Raw genomic sequence first — 17,487 nt, forward strand, 5'->3', positions numbered from 1 at the left:
GTACTGATAGAAATTAAAAATTAAGGTTCTGAATTAGCAAAATGCTTTTTACAGGTGCCATACTGTATATACATAGAATTGCTTGCACAACTATAATAGAAGTTTTTCCTCATGTTGAGATGGAATTTCCTGTGTTCCTATTTGAGCCTTTTGCCCCTTGTCCTGTCACTGGGCACCACCTCTCTAGGCAACCTGTTCCAGTGTTTCACCACACTCATTATAAAAAAAACAACAAACAACTTTCTTATATCTAGTCTACGTATCTGCCTGACCCAGGTGCAGGACCCTGCACTCGACCTTGTTGAACCTAATGAGGTTCTCATTGGCCCACTTCTTGAGCTTGACCAGGTTCTTCTGGATGGTATCCTGTCTCTCAGGCCTAGCAACTGCCCCACTCAGCTTAGTGTCATCTGCAGACTTGCTGAGGGTGCCCTCAACCCCACTGTTTATATCATTGATGAAGATATAAAACAGCGCTGGTCCCAGTACAGATCCCCGAGGAACACCACTTGTCACTGATCTCCATCTGAACATAGTCATTGACCACTACCCTCTGGATGTGGTCATCCAACCAATTCCTCATCCACTGAACAGTCCACCCATCAAATCCATATGTCTCCAATGTACAGAGAAGGATGTTGCGTGGGGTTGTGTCGAAGGCCTTATGGCAGTCCAGGTAGATGACATCTGTAGCTTTTTCCTGATGTCCACTGATGTAGTCACTCCATTGTGGAAGGCCACAAGGTTGGTCAGGCAGGACTTGCATTTGGTGAACTCACGCGGGCTGTCTCAAATCGTTTCCCTGCCTGCCCTGTGCCTTGGCGTAGCTTCTAGGAGGGTCTGTTCTATGATCTTCATAACCCTTGTACAATGTTTATGGGCCTGATTATACACTCAATACCACCAGCAGCTCCCTCTTCTGCCTGTTTGGCTTGTTATTTGTGCACAAGAGAGTGTTTTGAGTGGCTTCATTGTTACTTTCTCTTAGCTTTTTTTTATTTGGTGGCATAGCAGAGAATTTAGCTGCTCAGCAACTGACAGAAAGGTTGAGACAAGCAACTTTCACAGCTTCAGGCATTCTGTGGGGAGGTTAGTGTTTTAAGCCTTCAGTCTCCTGGCAAATTTGGTTGCAAAATCTGAGGACATAAAGCATCAACAGCCATTCAGTCATATTCTTTTTTAAATGAAGGCTGAAGCAGACTGACAAAAAAAACCAACAAGCAGGCTAAAAATAAATAATGGAATTTTTTTTCTCCCTTCTTTAATTATATCCCTGGGACACAACTTAAAAAAGCTGAACAACCAACCAAAACTCAAATTTCTCATTCATCATCACTCAGCATCTTCTTTCTTTTGTGCCTTGCCATACAGTAGTAATTCTGTGTCCTGTTTCCTCACATGAGAAAGCTTGTTAAAAATAATATGAATGTCTCTTTTGAACAAGATTTGCTGGATTGGTCTTTCCTAATGTTTCCTTGGGAAGCTTACACATTTTATATTAGGAAGTGATAAAAACTACTTAAAATGTAACATCTTGCATTCTATAAATTTTAAATTTGAAGTGATGTATGATACTAATATGGTGACGGTTAGGAGGAAAACAGAATTCATTGTTCTGCTTGCATGCAAAGAATGTATGGAATTAATTTGTGGTTCATATTTTGGTTAAAAAATAAGGTCAAGTTTCTGCATTAGCATGCTGAACAGTTGATATCATTCCAACTAAAAATCATGCCAAATTAAATGTAGCGTTTTCTAATAATTGTGAAAATGATTCTTGTAATGTCTGAGTTCTTTTAATCAATTAATTGCTTTTCCTCTACAATAATTGCACACAGCTGAAGGGTGATCAGTGATTTTTTTAATCCAATTTTCTTGGACATTTGGATTACAAAATTTTAATTTGAAACCACATCCATGTGTATCCACTCTTGAAAATAATGAGAGCTTATGGATATTTTTATATAAAAATTAGAATTTGAACTATTTAAGCTGCCTAACATAAACAAATGTAAGTATTTTTCTTAATGCAAAACATAACACCTTCATTATATTGTGCTTCTTTTCTTCTTTTTTCATAGCTGCAGGTTATGTTCTTTTTAAGATGTGCATATGTGTTTCACCAATTTAAATTTTTATATCAAAATCATGCAAGAAAGCAATTGAGAGAAACATGCACTTATATGACAATCAGAATGTTTCTCTAAGATTGTCATGCTGTTTGCTGGGAAGAATAAATAATGATTTATGGATTTTTACAGCAATTTCTAAGCCAATTTGATACTATGTTAATAATGCAGCTGTGTATCTGTTTCATCTTTTCACATAGTTTCTCTTTAGATAAGCAAACGAAAAATACTATAGTGGATTTAAGACTTTCTGTTATGGCATACTTCAACCAGAAGTTGAATATGAGAAGTTCTTATATGGATAATATGTTACAGCTGTTTAACTGCACCTGTTTCCTGCTTGTTAATAATTTTTAGCCCATAATTTAATTTGTCTTCATCAGTTCTGTATATTAATGACATTACTGCTGTTTAATACTAATATTGACTTATATAAGGTGTTTATCCTGTTGTTTCATAGCTCACTGAAATGCAAGCTGAAAGTAGTTATTACAGCCCTCAGAAAGTAAAATCCAAAGAAGTTATATGCTGGGAACAAGAAGGAACCACAGTTGAGGTAATTTTCCATTGACAGGGTTGTTTTTTTATTCATTATAAATACTGTAATAAATAGTTACTAATAAAATATTTTGAAATTATTTCATTACTGATTGTTTGTGTTCTGCTATATTGGATTTGTTTATTGTAATAATCATGTAGACAGAAATTCTCTAACTCAGACTTTAGAGTAATCCCTTCCTTCTAAGTACACTGTTTGATTATCTTGCTAGTTATTAAAGCTCTAAATATATAAACCTAAACATATTTCGCTTCACTTTTCTGTATATTATCTAATTTTCAGGGAGTAGAATTCTTCAAAATATCACTTTCTATTTTTCCTCACTAGGTCCTTATGAAAGGGGAACATTTCTTTGATTGCCAAATAGGCTTTGTTGGTTGCCAAGCTATGTGCCTTAAAGGAATTATGGGAATTAAAGACTTTGAAGAGAACATGAATAGGAGTGAAGAAGTGAGTATATTGAAATAGCAGTTAACTTGCTGAAGAAGCAGTATATTTTAGAATCATCATAGAATAGTTTGGGTTGGAAAGAGCCTTTAAATGTCATCTAGTCCAACCTCCATTACCCCTTGTCCTATAGTAACAAGCCCTGCTAAAAAGTCTGGAGGGAGTGGGTGGGAACTTCAGCATTGTTTGAATAAAATTATTTTAATTTTCTTATCTTCCTTAATAATGAAATATGCTCTTGAGGTTGCTACCATGTCATTAGTGTGTTATGACAGAACTGAAACTGCTCTGTTAACTTGACTGTGGTTTTTTTTTTTTTTTTTTTTTTTCCTTTCCCGCCCTTTTTTTTTTTCTACTTCAGCATTGTTTGAATAAAATTATTTTAATTTTCTTATCTTCCTTAATAATGAAATATGCTCTTGAGGTTGCTACCATGTCATTAGTGTGTTATGACAGAACTGAAACTGCTCTGTTAACTTGACTGTGTTTTTTTTTTTTTTTTTTTATTCCCTTGCCGCCGTATTATTTTCTGCTACCTCATGAAGGAGGCCTACTTCTTTAATTGCGGAGAAAATCTGAGTGCAAAAGGGATGACATACCTTACAAATTCACTGTTTGATTACAGAAGTCCAGAAAATAATAGCATTCGTGCAGAATTTATATTGGATGCAGCTCATCATAAGGTCAGAGAATTAAATTTTTCTTAGGAAAAAAATTCTGATGCTCTCTAAAGGATTTCTAATTACTTTTTAGATCTGCATACTATTAGAGGACTGATTTTCATTACTTTGTCATGTTTAACTGAGTCTTACTTTGCAGATGGCCAAAAGAAAGTAAACATGTTTGTGTTTAAAAACAATACCAAGCCAAAAACATGTCCAAAAGAAACCCCAAACTCCCCTCCTGCCCCAAAAGCTGAATTAGTGTCCTAGTTTCTAAAAGCATTAACTACAGAATACCTGCAGAGAAAGACCAGAGATATGAGAGAATGCTTGCAAACGGTCAAGCTTTACCAGCACATACTTCTTTAAACCCAACCAGGAAGTAGTTTGAGGTCTTCAAACTAAGAAGTGCTCTCTTGGAAACCGAATCTTGGGCAATGTTAATTTTATTGTCTTCGTGCAATATTTGTCTACTTAGAGGAAGTCTTGCTAATTCTGCCTTTGGTAGAGACAAGTTTTCAGTCACCTATAGTCTCTGTTTTGTAAATTGTGCAGTAAAACTTTATTGCCTGACTGTCTGCAATTACTAAAGACTGGATGTGGTGACCAAGGTGGTCCCTTCCAGGTGTATTCATAGGTGGAGTTCTATGCTATGTGTTTATTGTACAGATAAGCAATTACCAATTTTAAATATATCTAATTTCTTTTACATTTTACTATTTTCACCTTTTTGGTACTACTGAAGAAGTGTAACACTGAAGAATCTCATTTAAAAAAAAAAGAAATTAATTAGTGAAATCACAAAGTCCTTATACACATTCAAACATTTCTCACAGTGTATTTTAGTTTTAAGCTTTACTCTTTTCTTGGCCTGTCTTTGATGTTTTTATGATTTGCCTATATTTTGGCAAGAGGGGAAGCAATCTTGCTGTGTAATAAGGGATTATATAATATATAAATCCTAATGATGGCGTAAGTCCTAATAGGTTTCCTATTATTTAAAGATAAAACCACAATATTCCTTCAATAAAAAAAAGGTTAGAATGAATGATCTTGAGTTTTCAGTGTATTTAGTTAGGCAGATCTGTTGGATGCAAAAGGTCAAGTGAAGAATATGTACTCCATTAAAGGTACTAATTAACTAGATGTTATTGATGAATTGGTCAGCATGTCCACTGGAATTATGGATGTGCCTTTGTGTGGCCTCAAATAGAAGTTACATTACCTATCGGAAAGGTGAATTCTTTGGGATAACCTCTGTCCTTTGTTTTGATAAGCCTTTCCATGTGTTGATGTACAAATCCAAACATGGATATATCTCTCTCATACCAACCTATCAGTTGGTAATCTCAAGATTCCTTCCTAATACAACGTTTTCTTTGTTTGCTTTGCTTTGTTGGTAGGAGACATACACAGAGATAGCCGGGATGCAGAGGTTTGGGGCTTTCTACATGGATTACTTGTACACAATGGAAAGCAACAGTGGCAAAGGTACCTTTTTTTCTTTGTTTACCTTGTTAAATAATAGAAACAAAGACTTTTCATGCCCAGTTGGTTCTTGACCAACTGTCCTCCAACTTACCTTAGATTTAGCATCAGGTTCAGTGTTAAAATGTTTTCATCTTCATTGATGTGTTTGAGATTAGCTGTTTTGGTTAGCTGTTGATTGTTGGCGTTCTTATTTTTCCTGCATAAGTAATCACAATGACATCTTTCGTAGTCAGTTACTACACTGAAAATAATTCTCTTGTAGCAGTGGTGAAGTTCATAAAGCCTTTTTTTAAACTTTTTTTTTTTTAAATGTTGTTGTCATTATTTACTTGGGGGGGGGAATATTTTTTGAAAAACCTTAGTTGAAGAATGAAGTCGATCGTCTACTTGGTGCAGAAGTTGAAAAGGACTGTCATTTTCTCCTGTGAAGAAAAGTGCAAGAATGAGAGATAGTGTAGAGAATTACTTGTTAAATATACATATCGGAACAATTTTGTGAGCAAATATTAGCCTAAACCTTACACACATAAATATTGGCTAATTCTAAGTAATTTTTGAGATTCCTATCAATTATTTTCTAAATCTGAGAAAATACAGTGGATAAAGTGCAGTAAGTATATCTATTTTTGTGAATGTCACAAAAGTAAGGATAAAGGAGTTAATGTGTCAGAAAGTAATATCTATATATTTTTATACAGATATTCTTATCATGAATTTCAATGTGATTTCCCCCCACCCCTGGTAAGATTGTCATTTGCAGCTGCTGTTCTGCAGTTTAATTGCCTAAATAATGCTTTCTTCCCCACCTGTGTATTTATTATCATGAATACTATTTCTGTGGGCAGCTGTTGGGAACGTCCTGCTATTTTGTGACTGAATGTTTATCTGTCATTGCTTCCTGGTCCAGCTCATCTGGGGTGTTTTACATGGTTTTGTTTCTGTGTAAGAGAAGTCTCGACTCCTAATGTTTTGGGTTTTTTGTGTTTGTTTTTCTTTTTTTTTCCTGGACTTGTTGGACATTAAATATATAATGTCCTGCTTTAGCAGGGGAGTTGGACTAGATGATCTCTAGAGGTCCCTTGTAACTCTGACAATTCCGTGATTCTGTGATATAAGGACTAGGAAAGAAAAACTTCCAGTTTGGTTAGAGGATGGATCATGCAAAGCTTATAAAAAGAAATAAATGATGCTATTTCCTTTGACAGTAGAGGGATACACTAGGTAATTTAACAGTTCTTTCCTGGCCCTGAGTCTTTCCTCTCTGTACTGTGAGTGTGACGTGAAGCTGAGAAAACGTATGTTAAATCAAGCTTCTACTGCAGTCTACTACATGTCTAAGCGAAGAAATAATTGTTTAATTGCATGCAGAACATTTATGTAGAGAAGTTGAAGACCTAGGGTAAGACTTATCTCCTTTTTGAATTTTGGTATGGAAGTCTGAATATGCAAAGATTATTTGATTGTGAGGAAAAATTGATTTTGTGGAGTATTTTGTTTTATTTCTCTGAAAGTACAAGGGATTTAATGACATATCTTTTTCTGACTGTAAGTAATCCATTTCAGAAATTGCTGAACTCGGAAACATTTTTTTGTTTCTTTGTTTTCCTCAAGGCCAGGATACTGATATTTTCTGACTACCTTTTCCCCTCCTCAGCTTCTCTTCTGTTTCTATCAGTTTGTTTTCTCAGGGCCTTGGCTTTTATTTCCTGCATCACTCACCAGGAAAACACCTCACAAAACGCTGCTTGGATTCCTGTTGAGCCTTGCTGTCTGCTTTTATTTCAGTAGTACTCCTCTAATTTCAGCTCCCTGACCACATAAAAGAATGAATAGAGTAATTAATTTTTAAGTTAATGCTTTAAATGAGCGTTACAGTTCTAGAATGAAGAACATAAAACCTTAAATTTTCAAATAGTTTTATTCCTCAGAAGAGCAAATATGACATTTTCTGCCAGCTGTTTTCTAGCTTATTTTTCTGTATTGCAAGTCAAGTATGTAATTATTAAATAGAACGTGATCAAGGAAGTGTAAATTATATCATTTGAAATGAAGATATAAATACCTCAAGATTTTGAAAACAATATAAATCTTAATGCGTTTTAAAAATGTGGTATTTATATGAAAGTATTTGTGGAAAAGTTTGTTTTACTATTTTTTGTTTTGACATTAAGTATGTTTTTATTTACAATCAGTGCACACCACCTTCCCTGAAAAATCTTAACCCAACTTAAGTTATGGGAGGCTGTTATTGTGATTGTAAGATTTTTATCTGTCAAGGCAATTTTGGTTTGACACCTTCTTTGCCCCTTTAACCTTTCCCGAAGCCTATACGATTACTGATTAAACCGCAAGTGCCTCATGGATAACATTAACCTCAGGAGTTTCACCTGTCACTTATAGAAGTACATTAATCACTTGTAGTATTTTGAATGAAAACAAGATAGATAGTCATGCACAGTAGTTTTATTTTGAATCTGCCTGTCCTTCCCTCCCAACTTTACTTTTCTATTTTTTGCGTTGTATATCAATACAAAATAGTAATTTCCCTGAAACATTTTATAGGCTATCAGTTCCTCATTACTGATTTGCATGACCTACAGATGTAATGGGGTGTATTTTTGAAGTTATATTGTGTTTATAATGTGTGTCTGTCTGTTTCGGTGGCAAGTTTGTTATGCAGCACCCTCATTTTAAGGTTGGGGTGTTTTTTGTCAGTTAGAATTAGACTTACGGTTTATGGAGAACTGAATACTCCGTGATCAGAAATTATTTTCCTTTATGCATCTGCGAAGTTTCAAAAGTAACCTGTGATTAGCTACTTCTGTAGAACCAACTGATTTTCTATGACATTCTCTTTGCATTTAGTTAGAATTTCATGGAACTATTCCAGAAAGTGGTTTCTGTAAATGCTGTCCCTTCAAATATATTATTCATATACATGGAATATATACTAATGAATTTGTTTTTTTCTTTTTAAAGAAGGTAGGCTGTTATTATTTCTAAAGGCTTTTGGCCATGATATTTTTTATGTGACGTTATGGTTTTTTACACTTCTTAGTAGGGCTTATCTGAACTGGATACTGTGTAGAAATGGAAAGAAAAAAATCTGTGTTAACTGCATATTAAATAAAGCCCACTCTGACAGCAGGCCATATGCCTGCTTTACCTCCTCAGTGAACGGAAGGAAGGGTCAGTCTGGGTTATGACAATACAAGTGAGTGTGATTCTCATCACTCTTCTAGACCGTGTACCAGCAGCAAGCATTTCAAGGGACCATATCTGTAGTTTCCTTGCAAGCACACCTTTTCCTTGATTATTTGGGATGGATATCTTTGTGGTAAACTGTAGAAAGTTTGGAACAGCGTGGCTGTCGTTGGCACCTGGGATTAAGTTGCCACAGAAGTTTGGAGACAGTTTGGACACCTTCAAAGACTCCCACACTTGAGAAAGGTGTCCAGAGCTGGTTTTGCTGTGCTTGGAGGCGAGGCAGAATCTTGCCATTTGCTCTGCATTGAACAGGAATAACGCTTGTTTAAACATGTTAAACTAGTCATGGTGTATTTATGTATTGAATTTACATTGTTGTATTTTCTGTAGATTTATGTCTGTGATCACAGGATTTAAAACAAAAGTAGCTGATAAAAATTTTTACTATGTCCAGTTGTTTGGTGTAATTTGTTTTTATTTATAAAACTCCTTGTAGTTTCTGGGAATCAGCAAGACCTTTCTTCAGCAAAGAGTGAAGATTTTGGAAGTGTTCAGGAGATGTCTACAAAAAGCCTCATTGTGGGCCCAGTCAATCTTCGATTGGATAGCAGTGCGGTACACCGGATAATGAAAATGATAGTTTGTGCTCTGGAACATGAATATGAGCCATACAGCAGAACCAAGCCAGGTTTGCCCCTGTTGTTTATATTCAAATACACAGAATTAAACCAGACCAAGTTCAGTGCTCTTGAAGCTGCAAATTCCAAATAGTTAAACTCTAAATTTGTCAGGGAATTTTATGAGTCCAAAAAGTAAAATTTGGAATAAAGATAAAATTAATCACAGTAACCCCATCAGTGCTGGATATACCTCAATAATTTCAGACACTTTGGAGGCCATTTGTTTCAATCACAAGCCTCTTGTTAAGTAAGGAGGGCTTCTTTCATTGATAACTCTAGCTTAATGTTGGAGTCTTAGAGAAGAAAGCATCCCTGTTGGTATGTATTTATTAGTTTGAAATAATAGTTATACAGGATAAAAATGAATGGATACAGGCTATGGAAAACTGTTAAGATGAGTTTCTGAAAAAGAGCTATACACATTTCAAAGTAAGGAAAATCCAGTTATGTTTGCATTTAGCCTTAGGTAGAACCAGTGTGCAATAAAATTCCTAACTATTAAGAGGGGGGAATGCTTTCTGTTTTCTGCCTGTCCCTAGCCATTTCTGAAACAGCAACTGTGGGAGTTATTTTATATATTTTAGTCAAACATATGTAATCTTGATTTATTGTAGATATTATGGATGGAAATAAAACTATGCCAAGCTCAGAAGAAGTAGCATCATTGGAGGAATACATTCCCACTCGACTTACAACATTCACTGTTCTTAAGTGTACAATTATAATCCCAGTGGCAGAATTCAATTTACTAGACCACTTGATGCCAATAATCATGGGTGAAAAGGTATGTATGCACAGATATTTATTCAGTTCTTTATACTGGCATGTGCTTTTTCTTACTGGGCTGTTATTCCATGTACCAGAGGCATTACTGAGCTCCAAATGAGTTTGGTGCCCATGAGCCTGCCCTTCAGATACCTAAGACAAGTGGTGTTCACAGTGACTAACTAGACATGTAAACTGAAGGTGTCATGTACTGGTAGAAAAAAAAGAATTTGGAAGAAATAAGATTTTAAATCATCAAATAGATTAAAAAGAAGTCACTCTGACTTGAAGTTTTTTATGGAAAACTTTTGATCAGAAGAGTAAATGTTATCATTGTGCCATTCATGTCTTCCCAAACTTGAATAAGTGTGAAATCTTTGAATACATAGGCTCGCTAGAGGCTTCATAGATGTAGCCCTCCAACAAACTTATTCTGAAATGTCCATGTTTTTCTTGTACTGGATACAGTACTTCATTTCAATGGATAGTATCAAAAATGTAGTTGGATGTGTAAAGCCACAAATTTTTTTTTTTTTTGAACGACATCGATTTTTTTTTTTTTGCTAAGATGTGTGGCATGACTGTGAATACGCAATAATATATGACAGTGTAAAGGTTAGATCAGCACGAGTTAAGTATGGTGACAGTGCTTTGGAGTGATAAAAATGTAAGCAAATATTTTGTAGAACTAAATATTTTGACTTTGCATATTCTTGCAGTGGGTTGACCTTGGCCAGCTGCCAGCTGCTCATCCAGCCACTCTCACTTCCCCCTCCTCAACAGGACAGGGGGGAGAGAATAGGACGGGTCGAGACAAAGAGCAGGGGATGACTTACCAATTACCATTACTAGTAAAACAGACTCGGGGAAAATTAATTTAATTTATTGCCAATTAAAATATATTTGGGTAGTGAGAAACAAGACAAGAATCGAAATAGCACCTTTCCCCCATAACCCTTTTTTGCAGACTTGACTCCTTCGTTCCCTGACTCTTCTATCTCCCACCCCACAATGCAGGGGATGGGAAATGGGGGTTGTGGTCAGCGTGTAACAGTTCATCTCTGCCGCTCCCTGTTCCTCACGCTTTGCCTTGCTCCAGTGGGATTCCTTCCCACAGTCCTTGAGGAAAAAATCTGCTCTAGTGTGGGCTCTTCACAAGGCTGCAGTGTCCTTGAGTGCATATCCACCTGCTGCAGTGCGGGTATCTGCACAGGCTGCAGTGTGGATGTCTGCTCTGGTGTGCTGCCTTCTATGGGCTGCAGGGAAATGCCTGCCCCACCGATTGGAAAGTGCTACAAGTACTAAATGTGCTGTGTCCCTTGCTAAGGGACTAGTGGCTTCTACATGCCTCCAGAGTAAAATTAAAATCTTCACACTATGAAGCTGTATTCTGAGGGGTAATTGAATGAATTCTCTGATGTTGGAGAATAATTGAGCACTTCACTCTTTCACAAGTGTACTATAGAAAATCAGGAAAAGGAGGAAGAGGCCGTTCTTTTTTCTAGAACATGAAATATGTTCACTTAAATCAGGAACAGTTTGTTACTAAACTTGTTCTAGAAGCTTTTAATTTGAAATGGGTAATTCATAGTGAAGTGTCTACAGAAATACGTAGGAAAATAGAACTAATTGGGTTTCTGGGCTCCTGGTGTTTTCATTGCTGAGCAAGTAGCTCAGTTAAGGCCTAGTGAAGCTTTCACTTTTGTCCTGCTTTGAAAACTCTTAGCAAGTTTACAGGAATATTGGCCAGGAAGGTCAATAGCATCCTGGCTTGTATCAGAAATAGTGTGGCCAGCAGGACTAGGGAAGTGATTGTCCCCCTGTACTGGGCACTGGTGAGGCCACACCTTGAGTACTATGTTCAGTTTTGGGCCCCTCACTACAAGAAAGACATTGAGGGGCCGGAGTGTGTCCAGAGAAAGGCAATGAAGCCGGTGAGGGGTCTGGAAAACAAGTCTTATGAGGAGCGGCTGAGGGAGCTGGGGGTGTTCAGCCTGGAGAAAAGGAGGCTGAGGGGAGACCTCACAGGTCTCTACAACTGCCTGGAAGGAGGTTGTGGTGAGGCGGGTGTTGGTCTCTTCTCCGAAGTAACAAGCAATAGGACAAGACAAAATGGGGTCAAGTTGTGCCAGATTTAGATTGGATATTAGGAAAAATGTCTTCACAGAAGGAGTTATTAAGCATTGGAACAGTCTGCACAAGGAAGTGATGGAGTCATCATCCCTGGAGGTATTTAAACGACATGTAGATGTGGTAGCTTTGGCAGTGTTAAATTTACAGTTGGACTAGGTGATCTTAAAGGTCTTTTCTGACCTAAACGATTCTATGGGCTAACAGGGGAACATCTGCTGTGGTGCCTGGAAGAGCCACCTCCTCCCCCTCCTTTTCTGACCTTGCTGTTTGTATTGCTGTTTCTCTTTTTTTCCCCTCAGTCCTCTCAGCCTGTGTAGCTTTTTGTCTTTTCTTAAATACGTTTCCACAGATGTGCCACCAGCTCGGCCAAAGGGCTCAGCTGAGGCCTGTGGTGGGGCCGTTGCAGCAGGGCCTGGAACTGGCTGGAAACAGCTGTGCCCAGCACGGGGCAGCCCCTGGGCTCCCCTCACAGAGGCCAGCCCTGCACCTCCCTGCTGCCAGCACCTGGGCATCAACACCCAAGACAATTGTGGATTAAAAAGTTTCTACATAAATTTTAAACTTTGTAGAAATTGTTTTGAAAAGATTTGAGGACTCACATTAGGATGGCCTATGGCCATTTTATTTGTAAACAGTTTATGACCTGTACATTTGCTTGCGTTTGTGTGTGGGAGGTAAGAATACGTAATTATGCTAGATAATTCGTCTGTAGTGTAATAACTGCACGTTTTTTCCCCCCTCCCCTAGAACTTAAGCGGGCTGTTAAATGCTACAAGCTTCCAGCCTTTGCGGCCTTTACCTTCCATCCGAATTTTGGTGGATAAGGTTAACCTGGAGCACTCGGTGCCGATGTACGCCGAACAACTGGTGCACACGGTCAGCAGCCTTGGCCAGCCATCAGACAACCTGCTTCATTACTGTTACTCTCACTGCTATCTGAAGGTAAAAGAAGGCTTGAGATCTGTTTCTTCTTGCGTCGTGCTCAGAAGAAGTTAATATAAGTGTAGATAGTCCTGCGTGTTAGCAGGTTTCTTGAGAGGAAGTTTTCAGCTTGCCTAAAAGGATGTAAACGCATCTCACAGAATGTTGTTGTTTGGGATCGCTGCTTCTGACCCGAGCCAAATGTTTTGTAATATAAACAGAAAACTTCATATGAGGAAACTATGCAAACTGAAGCCCCAAGGTCTTTCTGGCAAGACTGAGTTAAAATAATTTGGGAAGAAACCTTTTACCTTTTCTAGGATAATGCCATAGAATATGTAGATCGTAGTGGATTACACTTAGAAACTTGATGGGATATTATGAGGAAAAAACATCACTTCTACTAGTATTGATAGAGCAAAACAATGATAGTGAAGGTATGCAATCAAAAACTGTTGCCAAGCATTTTCACTTGTTTTCATTGTAAAAGTAAAAACTTCTGAATGTTACAGATCGATTGTGTGGGAGGAGTTCTCATTGTGAGGTTGGGGCAAGTTTAAGAAGGTACTGAAAAATTGCTTTGAGATTATTTAGTTGCCATTTGCTGAGATTTTAGTGGCATGAAAAAGTAAAATCTCAAGCGGGGTTTTAAAACAGGCCTTCCAACTTTTTAGCTTGTGCTCAGGCATTTTGAAGCCTTTTGGAGTGCTACTAAAATGTAAATATTTACTACTAGGACTGTTAATTTTGCTAAATTTTTCAGTTACCCATTCAGTTCCATGCTGCTATCTTTATAGAGATTTAAATGATGAAATTCTTATTATCTACATAAAAAAAAAACCTCTGCCAAAAATGTGTGACAAACTTTGTTTTCTCTGAAAACTTCACCTTCTGTTGCGTTTAAAGTGTGCGGATGCTGATTTTGCAAGTCATTTGTATGTTTTTATTAAGAAATAAAGCTGTGAAGAAAAGCTTCTCATTTCCTTAAATACCACTTTTTTTTTTTGGCCCATGTTGTTATAATTGCAAAAAATTATTTTATTCATTTTATTTGCAAGGTAATGTGCAATTGGCAGATGTAAAGAATATAGAATAATGTATTCTAGTTGATGAATTATAATTCAGCATTTTTTTTACATTAAGCAGAAAATCAATATTTTTTGAGTGAAGCAAAGATTTTCATATGTATTCCTACTGGGACATTTATTTTAGGTAGATTTTTCTAGCCTTTTGTGTTTGGGGGAAAAGGAATTATCTAAAAATAATACACAATTTGTTTCATATTTATTAAGTATATTTAAAAATATGTATATTATGATATAAAAATACCTTGAAAGTGATCTTGTCATGTGATAGTATATACTTTGACCAAATTAATTTGTTTCAGATATTTGGTTTTCAAGCAGCACTGACTTCTTTGGATAGTAAAGGATTGTACTGCTTCCCTGTTCCAGTTATTCCCTCATTCAGTACTGCCGTTTATGGCAAGCTGATCAAGTTTCCCAAATATTGGTAAGCATTAAGCATGTACAGTGTACTTAAGTAATATACTCAACTAGTTTTGTGTTTCTAATTTAAAAATTATATGCTTCATATATATCCCTAAACTTCTCTCTCTTCTATCGTATTCTACTATTAAGACTATTATCATTAATAAATTTCTTTGTAAAGATAGCTGTTAATAAACATTTTAGACCCTAGTTTGGATGAGAGAACAGGCTGTGCAAGCCCTGTAGTAAATGGCTTTGTTCCAGACCTTGTAGAATTCTGTGAAACAGTTTCTGTTCTTCCTTGAATGGATTCAAAAGCTGTAGTTGTATACTGGTGGCAAGCCTGATGTTTAACTGACTTAACAGGTCAGCTCTTTCTGTTTTAAACTCAACCAAATAAAAAGCAAGAGATGAGGGGAGGGGGAAAACCAACCCAACCCAAAACACCTCAACTCCACAAAATGATTAATTTTTGTTTGCTATTTACAGTTGGAACTGTTTTAACATTGTGATCAGATATTGAGCTGATTGTAGTATTTCAGATTTTAAATGCAAATGCTTTTGTTCTGAGAACAGTTCTGTGCTTTAGTATTAAATGAGCTATATAACTTTTTTTCTTACTTCAGTGCCATGGAAATTCAGTATTTAAATTCAGTTCTACAGGTTTAATCTTGTGATGATAAGTGTCAGTAAATTTCTATGAATAAATAGTATTTATAAAAACTATTTTCAAGAAAACAGAACATTGGTTTTCTTTATCCCTTATGTTGAGCAGTAGCTGTGATACTACTTCATAATTAAATCCATAAAAAAAATCTTACACAAAATGACAAGGTAGCAGAAAAAAACAGGTTAATGTGTTAAATACTTTGACTTCAAATGTTCTGTATTGTATAGGTAATCTGTAACAGTCATTTCTTTGTAAGTTTAATGGGTTATAAAGAAAAAAAGAAAAGACTACGTATGTGATGTTCACAGTGCTAAAGAAGATACTCGTTTTTCTCTCACAAGCTGTGATACCATGTTAAATATAAGAGGTTTTTAGCGTAATCAGCACACCACCAGGTGGTAGCAGCCTAATTGACTTTCTCATATTTTCCATCAATAGTTTACCAACGTGCTAACTACTTCAAATGAATTGCTGTTCTGTTGCAGCATCTTGCTGAAAAATAATAAATGTTACTAGGATAACCCATAGTCAGCACTAATTGGAGAACTTCAGTACTCTGGTGGGATTGACAGCCTTTCCTGACATAACCTGACATTCAACACTAAGCTCTAGTTAGTGATCCTTGTTATTAAACTGTAGAAATAAATTTGTGTTTAGTAGTAAACTTAAATTTATTTAGTACATTATAAAACCCCTGGTTAGTTGTGCAAAACAAAAAAATTAGATTAGAGATGAGAAATGGTTGAAAAAAAATCTGTCATCTGACAAGTTCACAGTATTCAAGTGCTAGTGCTTTCTCATGGGTGCACTTGAGCTCTCTTTTGTGTGTCCTTGTGCTCGATCTTTTGCTCGCTCATGCTTGGTTTCTCACACTTCCCACACGTGCTGTTGCACACTTGCCATCGTGCTCTATCTCGTGTCCCTGGTCTCGTGCTTGCATTCTCTCTCATGCATTCTCTGCTTCTCTCTCGTGCTTTTTGTCTTGCTCACTTTCTCTCTCTCTCTTTTAAAAATACATCGTGTTACAAGCGTGCCCAGCTGGAAAATAGAGTATGGTAGACTAATAACAGAGAAAAATAAAAATGAGCAGTAGTTTTGGGGAGTGGAGGCAGGGGAATGGTCCTGCCTTAAAATAGCAAATCATCTATCAGCATTTATTAGCGATCTTGTAATACCAACACTTATTGTGGTCTAGTGTATTTTAAAATAATTTTAATAGCTTTCTCACTTTTTTGAGATATGATGTCTTTCTGAACTTATTTATTAACAGTGTGAAATAATTATATAAAATTAACTTATTCGAACAATTTATCTAAACTAAGCAACACCAATTTGCGGGTAATAAAGTAGAAAAACAAATGAGTACAGCAGCAGCCTGGTTAAATGAAGTGTAGTTTGAAGTGAATAAAACTCCAGATGAAACGCATCAAATAGCACTTGAACTAAATCGAAATCAGCATGAGGACTGAGAGCTTCATTGAAGTCATGCAGTGAGTGAGAATTAGTCTGGTAGGATAACCTGGTAATGTCATTAAACTTAAATTCAGTCCTCCCCCCCAAATTATACCACCTGCTTTATTTGGATTTTTAGATTTCACATTCCAGAGTTTCTTAAAGTACACACATCTGATGCTACATGTGTTCTTCTATTTCTTCGTAGAAAATATATACCACAGACCATACCTTTTAAAAACAAAGACATTTTATGAACTGTTATGGAATCCCTCAGGTAGTATGTTTTGAGTTAGCAGTGAAAATCTCAACTTTATTTCTGACATAAATCAGTAGAATAGCTTTCTTTTCTAGTTTCAATATAATAATCTCAAAATGTATACGGTGTATAAAATATTGTATTAATATTTATTTTTTAAAGCTAGTTGATAAGCGTTGGTAACGTGTTTTAACAGATAAAATTTCATCAACATCAGCACAGTACATTGCAGTAAATAGTCATAAATGTTAGAAAAGTGCTGCTTCATTTGCCTACTAGATTGATGTCTGTTTTAATTTCAGTTAATACACTTTCTTTTTATAAAAGAAATGTGCTGAAGCTCGCTATTTAACTAAGTCTTCAATATCTTTTAAATTGTATAGCTAATCTATTTTTATATGAAAGTAAAAACATCTGGTCTTTTGTTTTGGTCAAGCATAACAAGATGCAAAATACAATGTTAATGTCAATATTTTACAACTACTTTATGTAGTGTTGCATGCCAGATTGTAAAGCAGCTTTCAAAGCTTTCAGGAGGATGTCTAAAAACAACTGAGAATTAGCAGAATAAGGTTAAAAGCCTAGAATGAATGACAAGAATGTTTATTGCCAAACAAAAATT

The 17,487-nt window shown here is 36.2% G+C and overlaps 1 protein-coding gene across 8 annotated transcripts in view; it reads left to right on the forward strand.

The window, feature by feature from the left end:
• VPS13B (vacuolar protein sorting 13 homolog B (yeast)) overlaps window positions 1-17,487 on the forward strand; it is a 461,850-nt gene that overhangs the window by 60,133 nt on the left and 384,230 nt on the right. For all 8 annotated transcript variants that reach the window (XM_014965404.1, XM_014965406.1, XM_014965405.1 and 5 more), the window contains exons 8-15: window positions 2,590-2,685; window positions 3,016-3,138; window positions 3,681-3,818; window positions 5,201-5,288; window positions 8,992-9,183; window positions 9,790-9,959; window positions 12,821-13,015; window positions 14,382-14,506. In XM_014965404.1, the coding sequence (XP_014820890.1) occupies window positions 2,590-2,685; window positions 3,016-3,138; window positions 3,681-3,818; window positions 5,201-5,288; window positions 8,992-9,183; window positions 9,790-9,959; window positions 12,821-13,015; window positions 14,382-14,506 (1,127 nt within the window). The remainder of the gene's footprint in view (window positions 1-2,589; window positions 2,686-3,015; window positions 3,139-3,680; window positions 3,819-5,200; window positions 5,289-8,991; window positions 9,184-9,789; window positions 9,960-12,820; window positions 13,016-14,381; window positions 14,507-17,487) is intronic.

The sequence above is a fragment of the Calidris pugnax genome, unplaced genomic scaffold (assembly GCF_001431845.1).
Source record: "Calidris pugnax isolate Ruff unplaced genomic scaffold, ASM143184v1 scaffold41, whole genome shotgun sequence".
In the NCBI taxonomy this organism is placed as follows: Eukaryota; Metazoa; Chordata; class Aves; order Charadriiformes; family Scolopacidae; genus Calidris; species Calidris pugnax.